The following is an 18,518-nucleotide window of genomic DNA, read 5'->3' on the forward strand; positions in this document are numbered from 1 at the left end:
TGCTTTCTGACAGCACCCACTCTAGAGCAAAACCCCTGCTTCCTTAGGTTTTCCTCCCAAATTACCCAATTTACAGAGGACCTTCTTCCACTGCTCCCTGTGGTGTGTGTTCTTCCTCACTGCAGAGTAGTAAACCCACCTTGTTTAACTACAGCCTTGTTTCTGGTGGTGTTTGGCTGAAGAGTGTTGACACTACTTGTCAATGTTACAAAGCTAAAAGTGGTAGCTAATTCCAGATGACTAAATCAGTATCAAAAAATTAATATAATCTAGAAAATGGGCCAAATCCAATGAAGTGATAATTTACAGCAATAAAATTAACCTAAATAAATTATTTAGGTTAGAAAAAAGTCAAGCACTTAAAAGGAGATAACTTGATAGCTATTCATATTAATAATAGGAAAAGAAAGACTTGGGAAATTAACAAGCATTAACAAGGTCAAAAAGAGCCAATTTTGGAATAGGATGACTTAAAGGCACTACTGTAATTTAATGCTCTATTAACAACTGCAGATAAAGAGGGGACATTACTGCTCCTTTGTGTTACATGTTGATTATGCCTGGGCTATCTTTCAAATTCTGTGACTCATACTTCAAGATGTCCACTAGCAAACCACAAAAGGGTAATCAGTGTGCTGCATGGCTATAAGCCACATCATAGGAAGAACTAGGTCTGTTTAGTTCAAAAATTTGAGAAGACCTGCCAGCTCACCATCCTTAAGTGTTTGAAGGGATGCCTCCAGGAAAAGAGGAAGGAGATTTTTACTCCTAACGAGGAGGACGGCTGGTCTGACTGGGGACATTCCAGGACTCCATGGATTTAGATAAGCCACTCCGAGATGAGCATTTGCTCTGGGTCCTTGTCTTCTGGCTGTCACCAGTGGGGTCTCATGTCCCATTGGAATGGGAAAATCTAAGGCCCTTGGAAGAGTGGGGAGGAGATAGCGCAGGGCTTCTGGGCCTGCTGGGTGGAGGGACAAGGGCTTCTTCTAAGTTGTTTCCCTCCTGGGGGCATTGCATTCAGGTTTGAAGCTAAAGCCTGGATAAAAATAGTTTATTGTCCTTGGAGGTTTATTTCCATTCAGTAGGTCAATGAGAAGATGATTGGCTGAGAGCAAGATTCAGGTATTTCTAGGTAAAGTGTCCTAAATAATATCTACCAATATCTTTCCAATCTTCTATTCTTCTGTAAACATGCGTCCCTTTCTACCCATCGTTGTACACGTTTATCAAAAAGAACAAATTGGTTACTAAGGGTGCTTGAAACAGTGGGATTATTTCAGCGCTGTAGGACCAGGAAATGATCTTTTGAGGAATTAGCAAGTTAGCTAAGAGTTAAAGGATAGATGGGGGGAGGGCAGAAAAGCACAACAAAATGAGTACTGAATTCTTACTTTGCCAACTTCTTATCATCTGAGACGTTTTGATCAAGGCCTCACATTCTCACCCTGTTGTCTGGTCAGGTTGAAGCCCCTTATTTTCTTCCTGGGAGGTTGAAGTCTGAATAACGTGTTAACATTCCTTTTAAAAGGCAGCTTATGATGATGAGCACCAGGTGTTGGATGAAAGTGTTGAATGGCTATATTGTCCACCTGAAGCTAATATAACACTGTAGGTTAACTGGATTTAAAATGAAAACTTTAAAACAAAGATCTTATCATTAGGTGGCCTAAAAACCATAACTATGTTCTCAAGCAGCCATAATTTCTGTTTTGTCATGGAAAATAAAGAAATCAGGGCTCCGTGGGCAACTGGAAAGATCTGAAACCCGGCCCAATGCCCAAAGTCAGGTGTGGTGCAGCCAGATAATAAAAAGAAAGGAAACAACAAAAGAAAGGGAGAAACTCAGGTGAGGCTTTAAAGTTCTTGTGGGGAAATTGTTATAAACATCACATGGTATGAAAACTTCTTATTGGAGCTGAGGAGGTAACATAAAAATAGGATTTTGCCACACAGACCTGGGGCGTCAGCATCTAATAGACTGGGGTTGGCCCAACTGTCGGGATTTACAAGTTCTGTCCGTTGAAGATCTGGGCTTGATTGTTTCTGAGAAACTCTGCTTTGGTAAAATTGACAGTGGCTGCTTTGTGAGATGTAGAACAGATAATCGAAGCAAATCACAAACTGCCTGGCCCCTCCTTGAAAGTGACCCCACTTCATAACTTCGTTGTTTAGTGAGCAGCAGACTTTCTTCCCATGCAAGTAAATGTAATCTCTCAATAAATATCTTCCTTGAATAAATCTTAATGCCAGTGTCACTTTGGAAAATGATTTGCTCTTGGTTTTTTTCTTATACCTTCTAAATAATCAGCCTGTATTGTGCTGCAGAGGTCAGTTCCCCAATGACTTTTTTTCATTGGGAATATTGAACTTTTTAAAAAATGATGTTTTTAGGGGTATCTGGGTGGCTCAGTCAGTTAAGCATCTGCTTCAGCTCAAGTCATGATTCTGGAGTCACTGGATCGAGTCCCGCGTGGGGCTCCCTGCTCAGCAGGGAGTCTGCTTCTCTCTCTCCCGCTGCCCCTCTCTGCTCCTGCTCATTCTCTCTCGCTCTCTCTCTCGCTCACTCTCTCTCAAATAAATAAATAAAATCTTAAAAAAATAAAAATAAAAATGGTGTTTTTAACTCAGGCCACAACCTATTAGAGTCTGTGAGAATTTAGTGGTTCATGACTAGCTGGGCCTGAACTAGGGCATGGTAAGTAAGGCCTCAGGTGCAAAATGTAAGGTGGTGCCACAACCCCAGTGCTCCAGGTCAATATTTTAATGCAAAAACTTCATTGTTAGTGCAAAAAATCCAAGGTGAACAAAATATCAAAATTTCAAATAAAAACAGCATCTGGCCCTGTACTTGTGTGCTCACCTCACTTGCCTTACCCTAATCACATCTGCATTTAAAAAGCAGAATAGAGCTTTAGAGTGCATTAGAGGTGTTTGTTTCAAGTATGTCTGTGTCTCAGAGAGAGAGACTGGATCATAATGTAAGATCTAAAATGTGAAGTTTGCGCAATGGCAGTTAAGGTCAGGGACTCTGGAGCCAGACTTCCTGCGTGTGTGGCTTTGGGCACTTTGCTTAACCTCTCTTTGCTTTAGTTTTCTCATCTGTAAGATGGCGATAAGAATACTGCCTTCATTATTGGTAGGAAGACCACATAATTTATCCCAACAAGGGCAATTTTGCGAGTGGAAAATGACACTCACAGACAATACAACTCTCTGATGTTATTACAAAATAAAAATGCATTATCAAACAAATTATCCTGCAAAAAATGACAACATTCAGTCCTGAACTATCAGATGCTCAACAGCAAGACTGCTCAGCCTCTGTTTTGTTTTTTGTCCATTGAACCTATGATTTTCCATGTGTTCCAGCTAAGTGGTGGCCTAGTGGTGTCATGGATTTTGTATGCCATGTCATGGACCAAGGCTGGCACCCCAAATGGCCAGCAGGATAGTAGTGTCCCCCCACTGACAGAGGCCAAAAGAAAGGCTCCTTTATCCCTAGTCTCTTGTGTCCAAGTGCACTTCATTTTGGTATCAGCAAGCTCCCTTTGAGCTATCCTGGAAAGAGAGTGATATGACATTGCTTCTGGGAAGGGTCAAGAAAAGAAGCCAGGGATAGTGATGGTTATTTTTTAGATTTGACTACATGTTAAAATGAGAACTCATCCACTGTACATGTATGCTCCCACCCCAGAAGATGACCAAACCCACTTCATTTTGTTTTAATGCAAATATTAATAATTTGTTTAAAATGAATAATCTATAGCAAATGCTAAATTACACCAAGGCATCAGGACAATATGCAAGACCAGGACTTCCCATAGTAAGCTGGGCGGTATGACCACACTATTCACCTAGTTGTTGTGGGGATTAAGTCAATTACTATATGGAAAGTGCCTAAAACAATGCCCGGTATATAGTAAGCCCTCAATCAATGTTAGCTCTTATTACCATTATTTTTCTTACCATGGTTCAGCCTTAAAAAACTTAAAGTACTGCCTTAGAGAAAAAGACGCCCTTTTCTAAGGGACACATAATTGGAAATGCCTCCTAATCTTTTTTTTTCCTCCAAAATTTACTTGTCAATGAAAATAATAGCCTTGACTGCAAAGGTCCAAACATGATTTGTTTTGTTCCCCACCTCCTTCTCACGTCTTAAATTTGTTAATTAAGCTTTGTTTTTTGAATGGCCATTTTGAGATGCATAGTCAAACTCCAGAACATCTCCATGCAAAACATCTAAACTTGGATTTCTCAGTTTTTTTGACAAAGCAGTGACTACCAATGCCAACTGGCATCTCTAAGGAGTCTCCCCTTAATGCCCGCCACTGTCAGCCTCTCAGGTGTCCTTCTTGCTCCTCTCTGCAGTGCCCAAACTATCTTGCTTTCTTCCTTATTTAACCCCAGCTCCTCTGGAGCCTCTGAAGTTGAGTTCATTCGACTTCATCACTGGTCTCCTTTATCACTGCTGTCATCTGCCAGCCTCCAGCCCTTAGTAGTTGATGACTTTAGGAACTCTTTCATTATCAGCTCAATACCCATGAATGCCATCTTTCGTGGAGGGTCTTCAATAACCAAATGGATAACTGGCCCCATCCTTGGCCTTTCAATTCCTGGACTGCCTCGCTGTCAATTTTTCCTCTGCTGGACCTTAGCCAAATACTCATGTTCATACCCTTACCCTTGTCTTTACATCCTGTGAAATCTTGATTTTTGAACTTTTCTTTCCCCCGCTCACCACTGGTTTTTGTCCTTCCGGCGCAGTTATTTTAATATTCTTATTTCAGCATTTCATTGACCTCAGTGAAATGGCCAATCCATGAGTAGCCAGTGTCTCCTTCATGTTCTCACTTTACCTACTTTAGAGTCCCTGGTTCATCACTACTGGTCCCTTGCAAGCACCCTTAACTCCCCTGCTCTCCCTCCCACTTTCCCTTCCTCTCCTCCAACTCCTCCATTGTCTTTTTTAAAGCTACAGTGTTTTATTAGTTTTAAATGTACAACATAGTAATTCAATTCCATATATCACCTGGTGCTCATCATGACAAGTGCACTCCTTAATCCCCATCACCTATTTCACCCATCCCCCCGCCCACCTCCCCTCTGGTAACCACCAGTTTGTTCTCTGTAATTGAGTCTGTTTCCTGCTTGGTCTATCTCTGTTTTTCCTTTGCTGGTTTGTTGTTTCTTAAATTTCTTATATGAGTGAAATCATATGGTATTTGTCTTTCTCTGACTTATTTCACTTAGCATAATACTCTGTAGCTCCATCCATATTGTTGCAAATGACAAGATTTTGTTATTTTTTATGGATGAATAATATTCCATTACACACACACACACACACACACACACACACACACACACACACAACCTCTTTTTTATCCATTCATCAATAATGGACACTTGGACTGCTTCCATATCTTGGCTATTGTAAATCATGCCGCTATAAACATCAGGGTGCATGTATCCCTTTAAATTAGTGTTTTTGTATTCTTTGGGTAAATACCCAGCTGTGCAATTGCTGGACAGTAGGGTAGTTCTGTCTTTAACTTTTTGAGGAACCTCCATACTGTTTTTCACAGTGGCTGTACCCATTTGCAGTCCCACCAACAGTGCTCAAGTGTTCCTTTTTCTCCACATCCTTGCCAACACCTGTTTGTTTCTTGTGTTGCTGAATACCTATTCTTTTCAAACTGTTCCAAAAATAGAAAGGGAAGGAAAGTTTCCAAATTCATTCTATGAGGCCAGTATTACCTGGATACCAAAACCAGATAATAACACCACTAAAAAAGAGAACTATAGGCCAATATCCCTGATGAACATAGATGTAAAAATCCTCAATAAAATACTAGCAAACTGAATTCAACAATACATTAAAAAAATCATTCACCATGATCAAGTGGGATTTAATTTTGGGTTGCAAGAGTGGCTCAATATTTGCAAATCAATCAATGTTATACATCAATAAGAGAAAGGATAAGAACCATATGATCATTTCAATAGATGGAGAAAAAGCATTTGACAAGGCACAACATCCATTCATGATAAAATCCCCCAACAAAGTATGTTTAGAGGGAACATACCTCAACCTAATATAGGCCATCTATGAAAACCCACAGCTGACATCATCCTCAATGTGGAAAAACTAAGAGCTTTTCCCCTAAGGTCAGGAACAAGACAAGGATGTCTACTCTCACCACTTTTATTCAGCACAGTACTAGATGTCCTAGCCACAGCAATCAGACAAGAAAAAGAAAGAAAAGGCATCCAAATCAGTAAGGAAGAAGTAAAAAGCAAAACTTTCACTATTTGCAGATGACATGATACTATATATAGAAAACCCGAAAGACTCCACGAAAAAAACTGCTAGAAGTGATAAACGAATTCAGTAAAGTCACAGGATACAAAATCCATGTACAGAAATCTGTTGCATTTCTATACACCAATAATGAAGCAGCAGAAAGTGAAATTAAGTAATCCCATTTACAACTGCACCAAAAATAATAAGATACCTAGGAATAAACCTAACCAAAGAGGTGGGAGATCTGTACTCTGAAAACCGTAAAACACTGATGAAAGAAATTGAAGATGACACAAAGAAATAGAAAGATATTCCATGCTCCTGGGTTGGAAGATTTCTACAATAGCCTCCTAACTTATCTGCTGCTGCTATGCTTGACCCCATGGACCATCACTTGATATCCTGGTATTTGCTATGTTGAAACTAATTTGTGGATTCCAGTCAGTTGGAATGAAATCCATTCCTTTATACTGACCTGCAAAGTCCTGTATGAATCTGAAATCACCTATTCCTCCAACCTCATCTTCTTTCCTCCTGCCTGCTCTAGTATTGCCCAGGTTTCTGCAGACTTAAAATATGACTCAGTTGGGACTCTTGTGAAATTCTCAGTGACCTCCCCTTGCAGACTCTGATTCATAGGTTTAGGAATCTGTACAAGAAACTACTTTTAACAAGCCCTCCATGTGACTCTTATGATAAGATACAGATACAGCCTAAGAATCTTCCACATAGCATTCCAAGGAAGTCCTCCCAATTATTCAGAATTGGGAAGCAAAATGAAATTCATTTTCCATTTCTGGTCTAGGAGAGTATGCAGTCAGTGGCCATCTACTATGCTAAGCCAGGGAATTCTGGGAATACAGTTTATGTGCTGGAATAACCTCACATTCCCGTAATTTCCTGGGTGGCACAGGTGCCATTTGTGCAGATTCCTGTGGCTGAGGATGAAGAAATCGTTATCATCAACAAGGAGGCAAGGAGGAGAAAGTTGAGAAAGGCTTGATACTCAACAGTATACAGCAAAGAGAATGTGTGTTTCCGTAGGCTATGATAGGGCAAGATATTCCTAAGAGGTAGAGAAGAAAAACAGGGCAATCAGCCAGATACCAGTCTAGAGTATGTGCAGGAAACATTTTGGTAGATGAGGTCAGGACTCTGTGAGCTCATATGCATACGAGCTCCTCAACGTAACCAATATCCAAATCACAATAAATGTTTAGCTTTGCATCTAGGTATTTGGAAGCATTAAGATTGACAGTGAAACATTTTTGGCTTTCTTCCAACAGAGTAGTATATAACTATGGCTTTAATAGCAAGTTTAATTTCTTACATTTTAGGGGAGCAGATTTTGAAAAGTATCTGTCATTTCCTGTATGTAAAATTTTAACTTCAGTCCTCTAGCGACTGGCACTAGGATCCTCCATATCAAAGGGCATGTTTCTCTCCCACAATCTGAAACTGAAAACAAGGGCAAGCCTCCTGGTGTCGCATATGAAATTGGATCATAAGCCAGAATAGTGCTTTTCCAATGTGTACACATGCTGAAATTCCCTGGGGGGAGCTTTACTGTGCCCCATCCCAAGACTGGGATTTAATTGCTGTGGGGTGTGGCCAAGGTTTGGGATTTTGAAAGATCTGCAGGCTATTCTAAGGGGTAGGCAAGTTTAGGAACCACGGAGCTACTGATTTTGAGCATCTGTCTGAAACCTCAAACCTCTGGATGGTGTAGAATTTGGGTTTATGCATTAAAGTTTAAGTTGAGACAATGAGATCAGTTTGATTGGATTTATCAAGTTGTGACCAACCTGGGTAGGGACCTTATTTACATAAAACCAGAGCAATTGATGAGAAAGTCAGTTGAGGTAGCTATGTACACAAAGTCACATACACACAAATTATTAATGTTCAAAACAACAGGATTTTAAAGCAATTTTGTCAAATTGAGTATAGATCTCCAATTAGAGTTGCCCGATAAAACACAGGGCTCCCAGTTAAATCTTAATTTCAGATCAACAAATAATTCATTAATATAAGTATCTCCTGTGCAATACTTGGGACATCTTTATACCAAATGCTGTTTGTTGATTTAAACTTCAAGTTTAACTGCATGCCTTGTGCTTTTATTTGCTAAATGCAACAACCCTGCCCCAATTTTAAAGGACTGAGCACTAATTCAGTCTAGTAGGACACCTCAGGACCAAAATTAACCTTAGCCTCTTGCTCATTATGTATTCTATTTTCTGAATTGCACTGCCTGGGTAACTACCTCAAGCTCTACCCGACTTTGTCTGCGCTGAGGGTCAACTGTACCTTATTCTGTCTCTTCTGTCTTCTCCGGAGCCGCAGGAGCTCCTTGTGTTGTCTGGAGACAAAGTTCACGGCCGCGTACTCGAGTAAGGCAGCAAACACAAACAGAAGGCACACCGCCATCCAGATGTCAATCGCTTTCACGTAGGAGACCTGAAAGAGAGAGAGAGAGAGACAGAGGAGGGGGGCACTGTGAAAACTCATGGAGAAATCGGGTTCCTCGTGTTGTGAGAAGCAGAACACCTCATTTTCCTTCATCAAGGATTTTCTCTCCTTTCCTTAAGAGAGAGCTTAAGCATTTTCCTTTCCACTTTGCAGACTCAGGCTGAGCAGTGAAAATGACATGCCCTTTGCCCCAGGCCTTTTGTTCTGTCTCTCTCAGTATAAGCCCATCTGCTCAAGTAGCCTCATCCCTGAGACCAGCTCCAAAGATGACTACAAGAATTTCCTTAATGGAAAAAAAAAAAGAAAAAACAAAATTTTGAAGCTGCTTATTTCCTTCCATTTTTTCTTAATATTTAAAAACTAGTATAATTAAGATCATTCCAAAACCTTGGATGAGAAAGAAGCTATCTATGTGTGGCTTTGGACCCTTCAAAAACCCATTTGTAATTTCCATCAATCTATTGATCCTGACAATTAAAACACATTTCTAAATGGTTTTAAATTATCACAATTCAAAAATATTCAACCTAGGTAAAACATCAGGGCTCTGGTCTTGGGAAGGGATCTGGTTAAAAAGGAAATTTTTAACACTTCAATGGTTGGCTGAGTGTTCAGTATCCCTTAAAATTTGAGAAATCAGATTCTGAAAGCAAATAGTTTTTACTTGCAATGGAAAGTGCCCCTCATCTCACCTCATTCCCACTTATTTTTTTTAAAATAACTAGATGGTGTTGTAACCTACTGGACCCCAGACTACAAAAGATACTTATCAAACTGCTGGCTGAGTGTGTACTATCTAACTCTAAGTTTTATTAAAAAGATTTATCTATTTATTTGAGAGAGAGAGAGGGAGGGAGAGGGAGAGCACACAAGCAATGGAGGGGCAGAGGGACAGGGAGAAAAGCAGACTTCCTGCTGAGGAGGAGCCTGCAGTGCTCGATCTCAGGACCCTGAAATCATGACCTGAGCCAAAATCAAGAGTCAGACACTTAACCGACTGAGCCACCCAGGCACCTCACTGTAACTTTTTTTAAAAGACTTATTTATGTGAGAGAGAGCAAGCGCGAGAGCATGCGTTGGGGGTGGGCAGAGGGAGAGGGAGAGAGAGAATCTCTAGTACACTCTCCCCTGAGTGTGGAGTCTGATGTGGGGCTCAATCCCATGACCCTGAGATCATGACCTGAGCCACAATCAAGATGCTTAGCCAACTGAGCCACCCAGGCGCCCCTAGCTCTAACTTTTAAATAGGGTTTCCAATTATTTTGATATCAGACACTGAGTGTTTACCAGCCAGTACCATAAGTATTTTACGTGCATTTTCTAACCATCACAACAACTGTATTACTCCCATTTTCTGATGAGGAAACTGGAGAAGGGTTAAATTATTACTCAAGGTCACAGAGCTAGTTAAATGACAGAGCTAAGATTGGAATTGGATACCAGTCTGACTGGTGGATTTACACACACACACAAACATGCTACTAGGATTATACAGTTTGTATCTTACATTTCTCTTTGATCTTTAGAGTGAACATTTCTTACATCATTTAACTGTCTTCTAAATCATGCTTGCATAATGGTCCAGACCACGATGAATCATTTTGTATTACAGGGCATCTAGGTGATTTGAAGTTCTATTGTTCGCTACTATAAACTTTGGGGCTATGAACATCCTTCCCCTAAAATATTTGGCTGTATCTCTAATTATTTGTCAGATCAGTTTTTAGAGTGGGATTATGGGAATAAATGATAGGAAAACCAGCTTCTGACTGAGAAAGTTAAGAGCAACACAGTGGATGAAAAAGCAGGGGCTCCAGAGTGAGATGCCCCAAGCAGAAAAGAGCGCCCTGTTCCTGACTAACTCTATCATTTTGCCAAATAGTTAAACCTCTTTCTGCCTCCCATCCTTGTCTCTGTAATAGGGACAATAATACCTATCTCAGAGTTACGTGGCGAAGATCACTTAATATATGCAAAGTGCTTAGAATAGTGTCTGGCACAGAATAAGTGCTATATAAATGTTTGCAATTATTCGTCTACATAAGGGTGTGATTTTGTTAATGGAGAAATTTTGGAAGAGAGAGAAAGATCAAGGAAAATAAAAAAAAATCACCCATGATCCTAATATATTCCAATTCTTATTTTTAAGGTTACCACCTGCTTTACACTGTTCGTCTCAGTCAACCTGATCTTCTCGTCAGTCCCACATATGTTGTGACAATGTGGTCCAGTACTTTGTCATCTCCAGCATTTTGAATAGATCACCCTTCCTACCTGGGATGCTTATTCTCATTCTTTCTGATTCACAGACTCCTCAGAATCCTTCAGGACTTGACTCAGATGTCGGCTCACCTGGGAAGCCTCCCCAACCTTCCAGCTTTCTGCCTTCTGGGTTCGGAGCCACTTTTCTTTGCTCTCTCATCATTCTCTATTGAACTTGTCCGTTCTTACTCCATGAACTTCCCTGATCCCACCACTAGACTATAAGCAGTTTTTTTTTTTTTTTGGACAGGCTCTGTATTATTAATCTCTGTATCACCAGCACAGGACCTAGGAAATAGTAAGCATTGGATATGTGGGATGGATGGATGGATAAATCAGTGATTGAATGACAGAAGGAATGATGGAAATATCAGGCCATCTTTCCATCTTTGTATTAAATTTCAACAATTCTACACTATGTAACATTACTCACAGTTGCATGTATTTGATACTTCTAGGAGTGGACTGTTAGTGCATTTTAATTCTCTCAGCACCCTTAGCATGCCTGGAATGTTTCTTCCCTTAATAAGCAATCATTTGTCTTGTGTTTGCTCTTCTGGAGCAATCCTGTTCCACTGTAATTTGTCTTATAGTTGCTCTTGTGGAGCAATCCTGTTCTCCTGTAATAATAGAACATTACCAATCACAGCATTCCCAGTTATATATTATTCAGAAGGCCCGTAAATGTTTTAAGACCCAATAATGAGAGGAATTTGTCAGTGCCTGAGATATGTCCATACCACAAGCTAAGTCCAATAGAGCTGACCATCATTCCTCCCCTTCCTGGTGTTTATAGCATTTAGTAATTTGTAAACCTTTCCCCCATCTCGTTCTGGTCATCAGCAGGCCAAGCACGTATTTGGCTTCTTTTATAGCTGCTCATAAATGAGTCCTTTCAGTCTCTTAATCATTTTGGTTGGTCTCTGAGTTTCCTCCAAATTATGAACATCTTTCCAGCACTGAAGTGCTGGCATTAAATGCATTATTCACACGGATTTAGAGGGTGTTGTGAGACAACTATTACATGTGATGTGATGTCCCTTGGTGCTAGTCTCTGAGGATTGAAATGCCTTTTTGTTGCTTTTACCCAGCTCTGATGTCAGATTCTCTCTCTTTGGCTGCTAATCCCTAGATGTTGTTAGCTCACATCTTCCCCTGTCACATTCTTTTTATGATTCTTGGGCTTACATGATTGCTTCCTGAACTACTTTACTACAGTCTTGCAAAAAATAGTTTTCAAAGGTAATTAAGCTCTCAAAATGCTATTATGACTCACTGAGTTGGTATCTTTCCAGGCATATTTAATTCAGGAAAATAAACATTGAGGGCCTACTGTGTGGAAGGCACTGTACTAGGTGGTGGTGGGAGGTATGGCAAAAAATACAAGGATAACTAAGATGCACATTGATACTTTCCAGATTATACTTCAGAGGACCCCGTTCACACTGTGCTCCAGAAAGTGACATTCCCATACATCACAGAGAAGCAAATCAGGGCTTACGGATCAAATTTGGCCCACCACATGTTTTAGAAATAAAGTTTTATTCTCCTTCATTTACATATTGTCTATGGCTGCTTTTACACTAAAATGGCACAGTTGAATAGTTGTGACAGAGCCCATATGGCCTGCAAAAACCTTAAATACTTACTATGAGGTCCTTTACAGAAAACATCTGCTATCCCCTGACCTAGACTGTAGCGTTGTCTGGTTTGTCCCGGGGTTATACATCACAGTAGCACTGCTTGGTGCTTGAGAAACTCCTGGTCTACTGAGGGACACAGTCAAGTGAACATATAACTGATACACAGTAGATGGTCCCCTGTGTCAAGGTAGAAGAAAAACCAAAAGGCTGTTGGAATATGGGGAGGTTGATGTTGACAGGGAAGATCAGAAAAGGCTTCATTCTTCAGTGATGTGACATTTGACTCAGGGTTTGTGGAAAGCTGGGACTTTGGTGGGTGGAAACAGCTATAGAAGCAAAGCCATGAAGATGGGAGAGTAGGTTGGCTCAGGGATCGCGAACAGCCTCGTAACCAGGATATGCTAGGTACCTGGCAAGTGCATGGTGGAGTGTGAACAGATAGGCTGGGCCAGCACATTGAAGGCCAGGCCAAGGGGTTTGGGTGTCGGACTGCTCTTAAAAATAAGCTAATGTGGTTTTGAGGTGGGTATAGATGTGTAAGACCTTTTCTAATTATCCTGGTGTTTTTTGTCTTCAAAAGCCAGAGTCTTAGCAAAAGCAGACATTTTCCCTCCTTACCAAAATTTGTCTTCCTTCCTCTTGCCACTTTCAACTCTACACGAGGCCTGTTCTCTTCCAAGCATTCTAACAACATCTCTCAATCCTTTGCTGGATCTTCTTCTATTTGTAATTTGTGTTCCTTGAGCTCTACCTCTTTGATTTTTCCTTCTGTCTTCATGTCCTCAATGAATCCATCCACTCCTATAGTTTTCTTCTTGTTCGTGTGTGTGTGTGTGTGTGTGTGTGTGTGTGTGTGTGTGTGCCCATGTCTGTGTCCGTCCTATAGCAGAGATTGGCCAAGTTCTCATGAATCCCACTTCCTTTTCCTGGACCACCAGTAAGATAAATTTGCCACTTTAGTTGGATCCCCCATGCAATGTGGGCAGAAGTGCTATATGCACTTCAGGGCCTCTAAAATCTCCCATGAGATCCTTATGATTCAACCCTTCTGCAACCACCTTGGATGTCACTCATTTCAGATGGCAGTGCCCAGAGATGGAAGAAGCCTGGATCCCTAGAAGACCCAGGGCCACCCACTCTGCAAAGGAGTATAATTTGAATGAGAAATAAACTTTCATTATATTAGGCCACAGAGATTTCAGAATTTTGGGTTTTCAACACTTGCAAATTCATCATTCAGTACTGACTTCTCACCTCTCATTCCTGTGCTAATTCTAAAATGCCTGCAGTTACTATTTGCAAAATCAAACTCATTAAATGCCCCTCCTTCCCTATCATTTGATTTTAATCTTTCTTTCCACTAGCAAATGTAGTTTCACCATTGGTTCTTTACTCACCTTTATCTCTATTATTCAATCTGTTGTGAAAACTCAACATTTCTTTTTCTATTTTTTTAAAGATTTTATTTATTTGAGAGACAGTGAAAGCAAGAGATCACAGAGCTCTGGAGAGGGAGAAGCAGACTTGCCGCTGAGTGGAGAGCCTGATGTGGGGCTCAATTCCAGGACCCTGGGATCATGACCCGAGCCAGAGGCAGTTGCTTAACCGACTGAGCCACCCAGGTGCCCCAAAACTCAACATTTCTTTCTGCAGAGCACCCTTGGGTTTACTCTTTTCTCTCCATTTTAAAGATGTCACTACAACCCTGGCCATCTGTACTGAAACCTGGTTATTATGACTTCCTGACCGAGCCCCCTGCTCCCTGTATTCAGTTCTTCTCCATGGCACTTTATCCTTTTGTTTCTGTGAGATTAAATTTAAAATGCCAATTACATTTTGCAACACATCTGCTTAAGAACTGCCAAGGCTGGGGCACCTGGGTGGCTCAGTCGTTAAGCATCTGCCTTCAGCTCAGGTCATGATCCCAGGGTCCTGGGATCGAGGCCCACATCGGGCTCCCTGCTCCTCGGGAAGTTTGCTTCTCCCTCTGCCAAGGCTGCCTATTGTAGGCTCTAGTATCCAAGATCTTTCACTGCATGTATCCACCCTAGTTAATCAATCTTATTCCACTCTTTCCTAACATGAAACTTGTACTTTGTTTAAGCAATTCTGTTTATCCCTGAGGGGGCCAAGTCCAGTCCTACTGAGAACTCCAGTGGTTCATAAATGGGTGTGATTTTGCACCCCAGGGGACATGTGGCAATGTCTGTGTCACACACACACACAGTGGGTTTTCCCAACCAGGAGGAGGTGCTACTGGTGTCTGGGATGTTGAGATCAGGGATGCTGCTAACTATCCTATAATGCACAGAACAACCCTCACAATGAAGAATTATCCAACCCAAAATGTCAATAATTCTGAGGTTGATAAACTGTGAGATGGAGAAAGCAAAAACTCCCCAAGCCCAGGCATCTATACCTAGTCCAGTGGGTCTCCACTGGGGACGATGTTCTGAGAAGACATTTGGCAATTCCTGAAGATGTTTTTGGTTGTCCCAACTGGAAGGTGGGGTTTTGCCACTGGCTTCTAGTGGCTAGAGGCCAAGGATACTGCTATAAATGCCCAACAATGCATAACACCCTCCCCATGACCTAGAATTCCCCAGCTCCAAATGTTAATAGTGTTAAGGTTGAGAAAATCTGGCCTATATATTGCTGCCAGCATAGAAACTCTTCCTGCCTTTCCTCTACTTGTTTATTTCCAGAGAATTCCTCAAGGAGTAGCTCAAACTCCATCTCCAGAGTGATGTTTCTCTGCCCATTCTAGTCCACGGTGGTCTTGCCCATCCTTAGGATTTGTATTACACTTACAGTTAGGATCATACAGTTTAGTCTTTGCTTCATGTATGCATGTTTTATCCACCCAACTAAAGTATATGATACTGGATACTGGATAAAGACCCAGTAATGTCTTTTGTATCTATGCCACCAAGGACAAGTCTTTGAGCATACCATAAGTGCACCATAGTTTCTGTTGATTGGCAAGTTATCCAAGCCATATATAATTTCAGATTCCTTTCACAATCAATGCTTTAGATGAAGGATCAGCTACCAAAACAAAAATGAGAACAACAAAAACTAAAAGGAAGAAATTCGCTTTGGTCTTTATAGATGATGATATCCAGATTACTTTTTATTTATTTGCATTAAGGGAGAGAAGCATACTTATTATTTTCATGACTTTACAATTTATGTAGTTTGCAAACCTATCTGGTAAAAAAGTAGAGCCAGCCAAATGGATTAGATTTTTGTGGCACTAAATAAATGTTGGTCTGGTATTCAAACACATCAGTTAGATGGTAGAGTTTAGCTCATTGCTCAGTTGTTTTGGCATCATGTTGACATTTCTTAGAGATATTTTGCATCACTGTTCTTTTCAAGACTGTTTTGGCATTTTTTTGAAAACTTAGGCAAGTTTTCTTGAGTTACATTTTTTATTAATCATCTACTCAGATCCATTTCAAAAGGGAAAATCAAGCCATGAATTTATTTACTTTAGTCCCATAATTTGTTTTGTTTGTATTCAAAAACTACACCATATTCCATGTCATGAAGCTGGTTGTTTACAGGTTGGGCCATTTTCTACCCAGGGTTTATCCTCTGCACAGAAGAGTGAATCATCATTGTATGAGGTTTGCCTGAATGTCCTTACAGCTTGGATGCCCTCTCCATCCTTCATGGGCAGGTCACTCGCCTGTGACAATTTGTCAGCAAAAATATATCCACCTTCTCAGCTTCTGGGCTGACCTCAGAGAGCTGTGACATTCCTCCGGCAGACAAGCAAGGAGGGTAAGTTATGAACACATATGGAGAGAAGTTCTCTACAGTAGAGAAAAATCACAAATGACTATGATCGACCAAGTAGTATTTTTTTTTTTAAAGTAGGCTCCATGCCCAGTGTGCAGCCCAACTTAGGGCTTAACTCACCCTGAGATCAAGACCTGAGCTGACATCAAGAGTCAGACGCTTAACCCACTGAGCCTATTTTTTAATGGAAAAAAGACAAAATGGATTCATAGGGCAATCTCAAAATACTAAGATATTTTTCTTTCTTTAAGTGGAATGGTCTCTCACACCCACCTGCCTGAGTCAATGTTTATTCTCAAACTATACATACAAACCATTGATAAACCAGAATAGAAGCTTTTCTCCTATGTATAGTACAATTGCTTCTTACCTAATTTAGAAGGCAAATTTTTAATTAACCCTTGTTAATGCAGCTGTTGAAATGAAGGATACCTGTTGGTCACAGTAGCCTGACTTGCGCTTTCATTACATGGAACAGAAGCCTTTAGTAACTCCAATGAACTTGTCTTTCATTCAGTGCCATGAAATATATCACCACTCTCTCCATCCCCATTTTGTGGGGGAAAAATAATTTTATCAAATGCACATCTAAATCTTATACAGCTGGTAATCAACAATAGAGGAAATGAGAATCCTGGTTTTTATTTTCTGTTTTGACTCTTACCTACATTCATTCACTGTAAAAATGTCATCAGAAAAAATATAGATAGTTGAATTAATCCTAGTGCCAAAGATTCATGGCGTTGTACAATTTTATCTTTATAATTTCACTGCCAAGTTGCCATTTTTATTGCCTAATTAAAGAGCTCACATCTGCTGTTTAATGCCAGGAAAATCAGATTTCCTTGGCAGAGAGGGATGGAGGCAGCACCGAGTACCTGGCCCATCCCAGTGTCACTACCCCTGCCCCATTTTCTCTTTATGTCTTATGCTCTTGCTGGGGTCTGGGTAGAATAGTGAGTCAACACTCTCGTGAAGGTGCTATTTGCAGAAACAGCCATTGGGTGGCAGTGCCTCCAAGCCTGGTATCTGCAGGAGGCAACTAGAAAAAATGGTAGTCCTTAAATCACAAAACTTTCATAAGGACAAACCTGAATGACATTCAGGGACCAATTCGTTTGTTGGGTGGCACACAGGCCTAGATAGCTGGATTATTTCCAAAGATGAATAAGTTTCTCTCCATTATGGTGGTCAGCAAACTGTTCAAAGTAGCTTGCCAAAACCTACTACCTACGTGAGTTTTTATGGGTGGAGAGGTTAAGAGAAGGGTAGAACTGCCAGCCCCAGAATATACAAGGACTATTAGGTGGTATCCACTTTTACAGGCACCAGAGGGACACCCTGTGGCAAGGGACCCCTAAGTCTCTCAGCCTTCTGAAAAGGTAGGCATCTGGGGAGGATGCCAGTGCTGAGTAGGTGTAGGCTTTTCATCGTCCCACAGCAATCATGATGGCAGACTCCTGATTCATGCCCGCGTCTGAGACGATCAGTAGGTAAGAGCGGTGAGGAATGGGTGATTCTGGACTGTAAAATGGTGGCAGTCTGAGAAACCCAGTTCAACCCACAATTATAGAGAAGCCATTTCCTCAAGAACACCTAGAATCCTTTCATGACTTCGGAGTATAAGAGACTTCTCCCCATGCTGACCTTCCCCACAATATACCTGAATCCTCTGAGCACTGGGATGCTACATCCTGGGGATAAAGAAAAGTATTCTTTTGGTAGAGGGACAAAGACTATTTCACAGCTGAGGACATAGTGTGAGATGATAATTGAATGTCAGAATGTGTGGTAGCTGAGAAGTTTACCACCCAACTCCTGGCTTCTGTCCTGGTTTAACATCAGCTTTGTACTTGCATGTGAGCTCATGTGGAGGCCGCAGGCCAGTGAGGATGTCTCCATGATAGAACCTTAACAGAAACCTTCCCTTCTTGGCTTGACACTCTGAGCACTCCTGCCTGGTGCATGCTAATCTAAAGCTCCTGAAGCTATTCAGCTGCCTACTGTTTCATACCATTCAAAGTAAA

The 18,518-nt window shown here is 41.0% G+C and overlaps 1 protein-coding gene across 5 annotated transcripts in view; it reads right to left on the bottom strand.

Moving 5' to 3' along the window:
• The window catches only part of GLRA2 (glycine receptor alpha 2), a 169,538-nt gene that overhangs the window by 28,550 nt on the left and 122,470 nt on the right, over positions 1-18,518 (bottom strand). For all 5 annotated transcript variants that reach the window (XM_073902062.1, XM_025857761.2, XM_025857760.2 and 2 more), the window contains one exon: positions 8,618-8,767. In XM_073902062.1, coding sequence (XP_073758163.1) covers positions 8,618-8,767 — 150 coding nt within the window. The remainder of the gene's footprint in view (positions 1-8,617; positions 8,768-18,518) is intronic.

Source organism: Callorhinus ursinus, unplaced genomic scaffold (genome assembly GCF_003265705.2).
Source record: "Callorhinus ursinus isolate GAN/ISIS: 27379988/994484 unplaced genomic scaffold, GSC_fseal_2.0 scaffold16, whole genome shotgun sequence".
In the NCBI taxonomy this organism is placed as follows: Eukaryota; Metazoa; Chordata; class Mammalia; order Carnivora; family Otariidae; genus Callorhinus; species Callorhinus ursinus.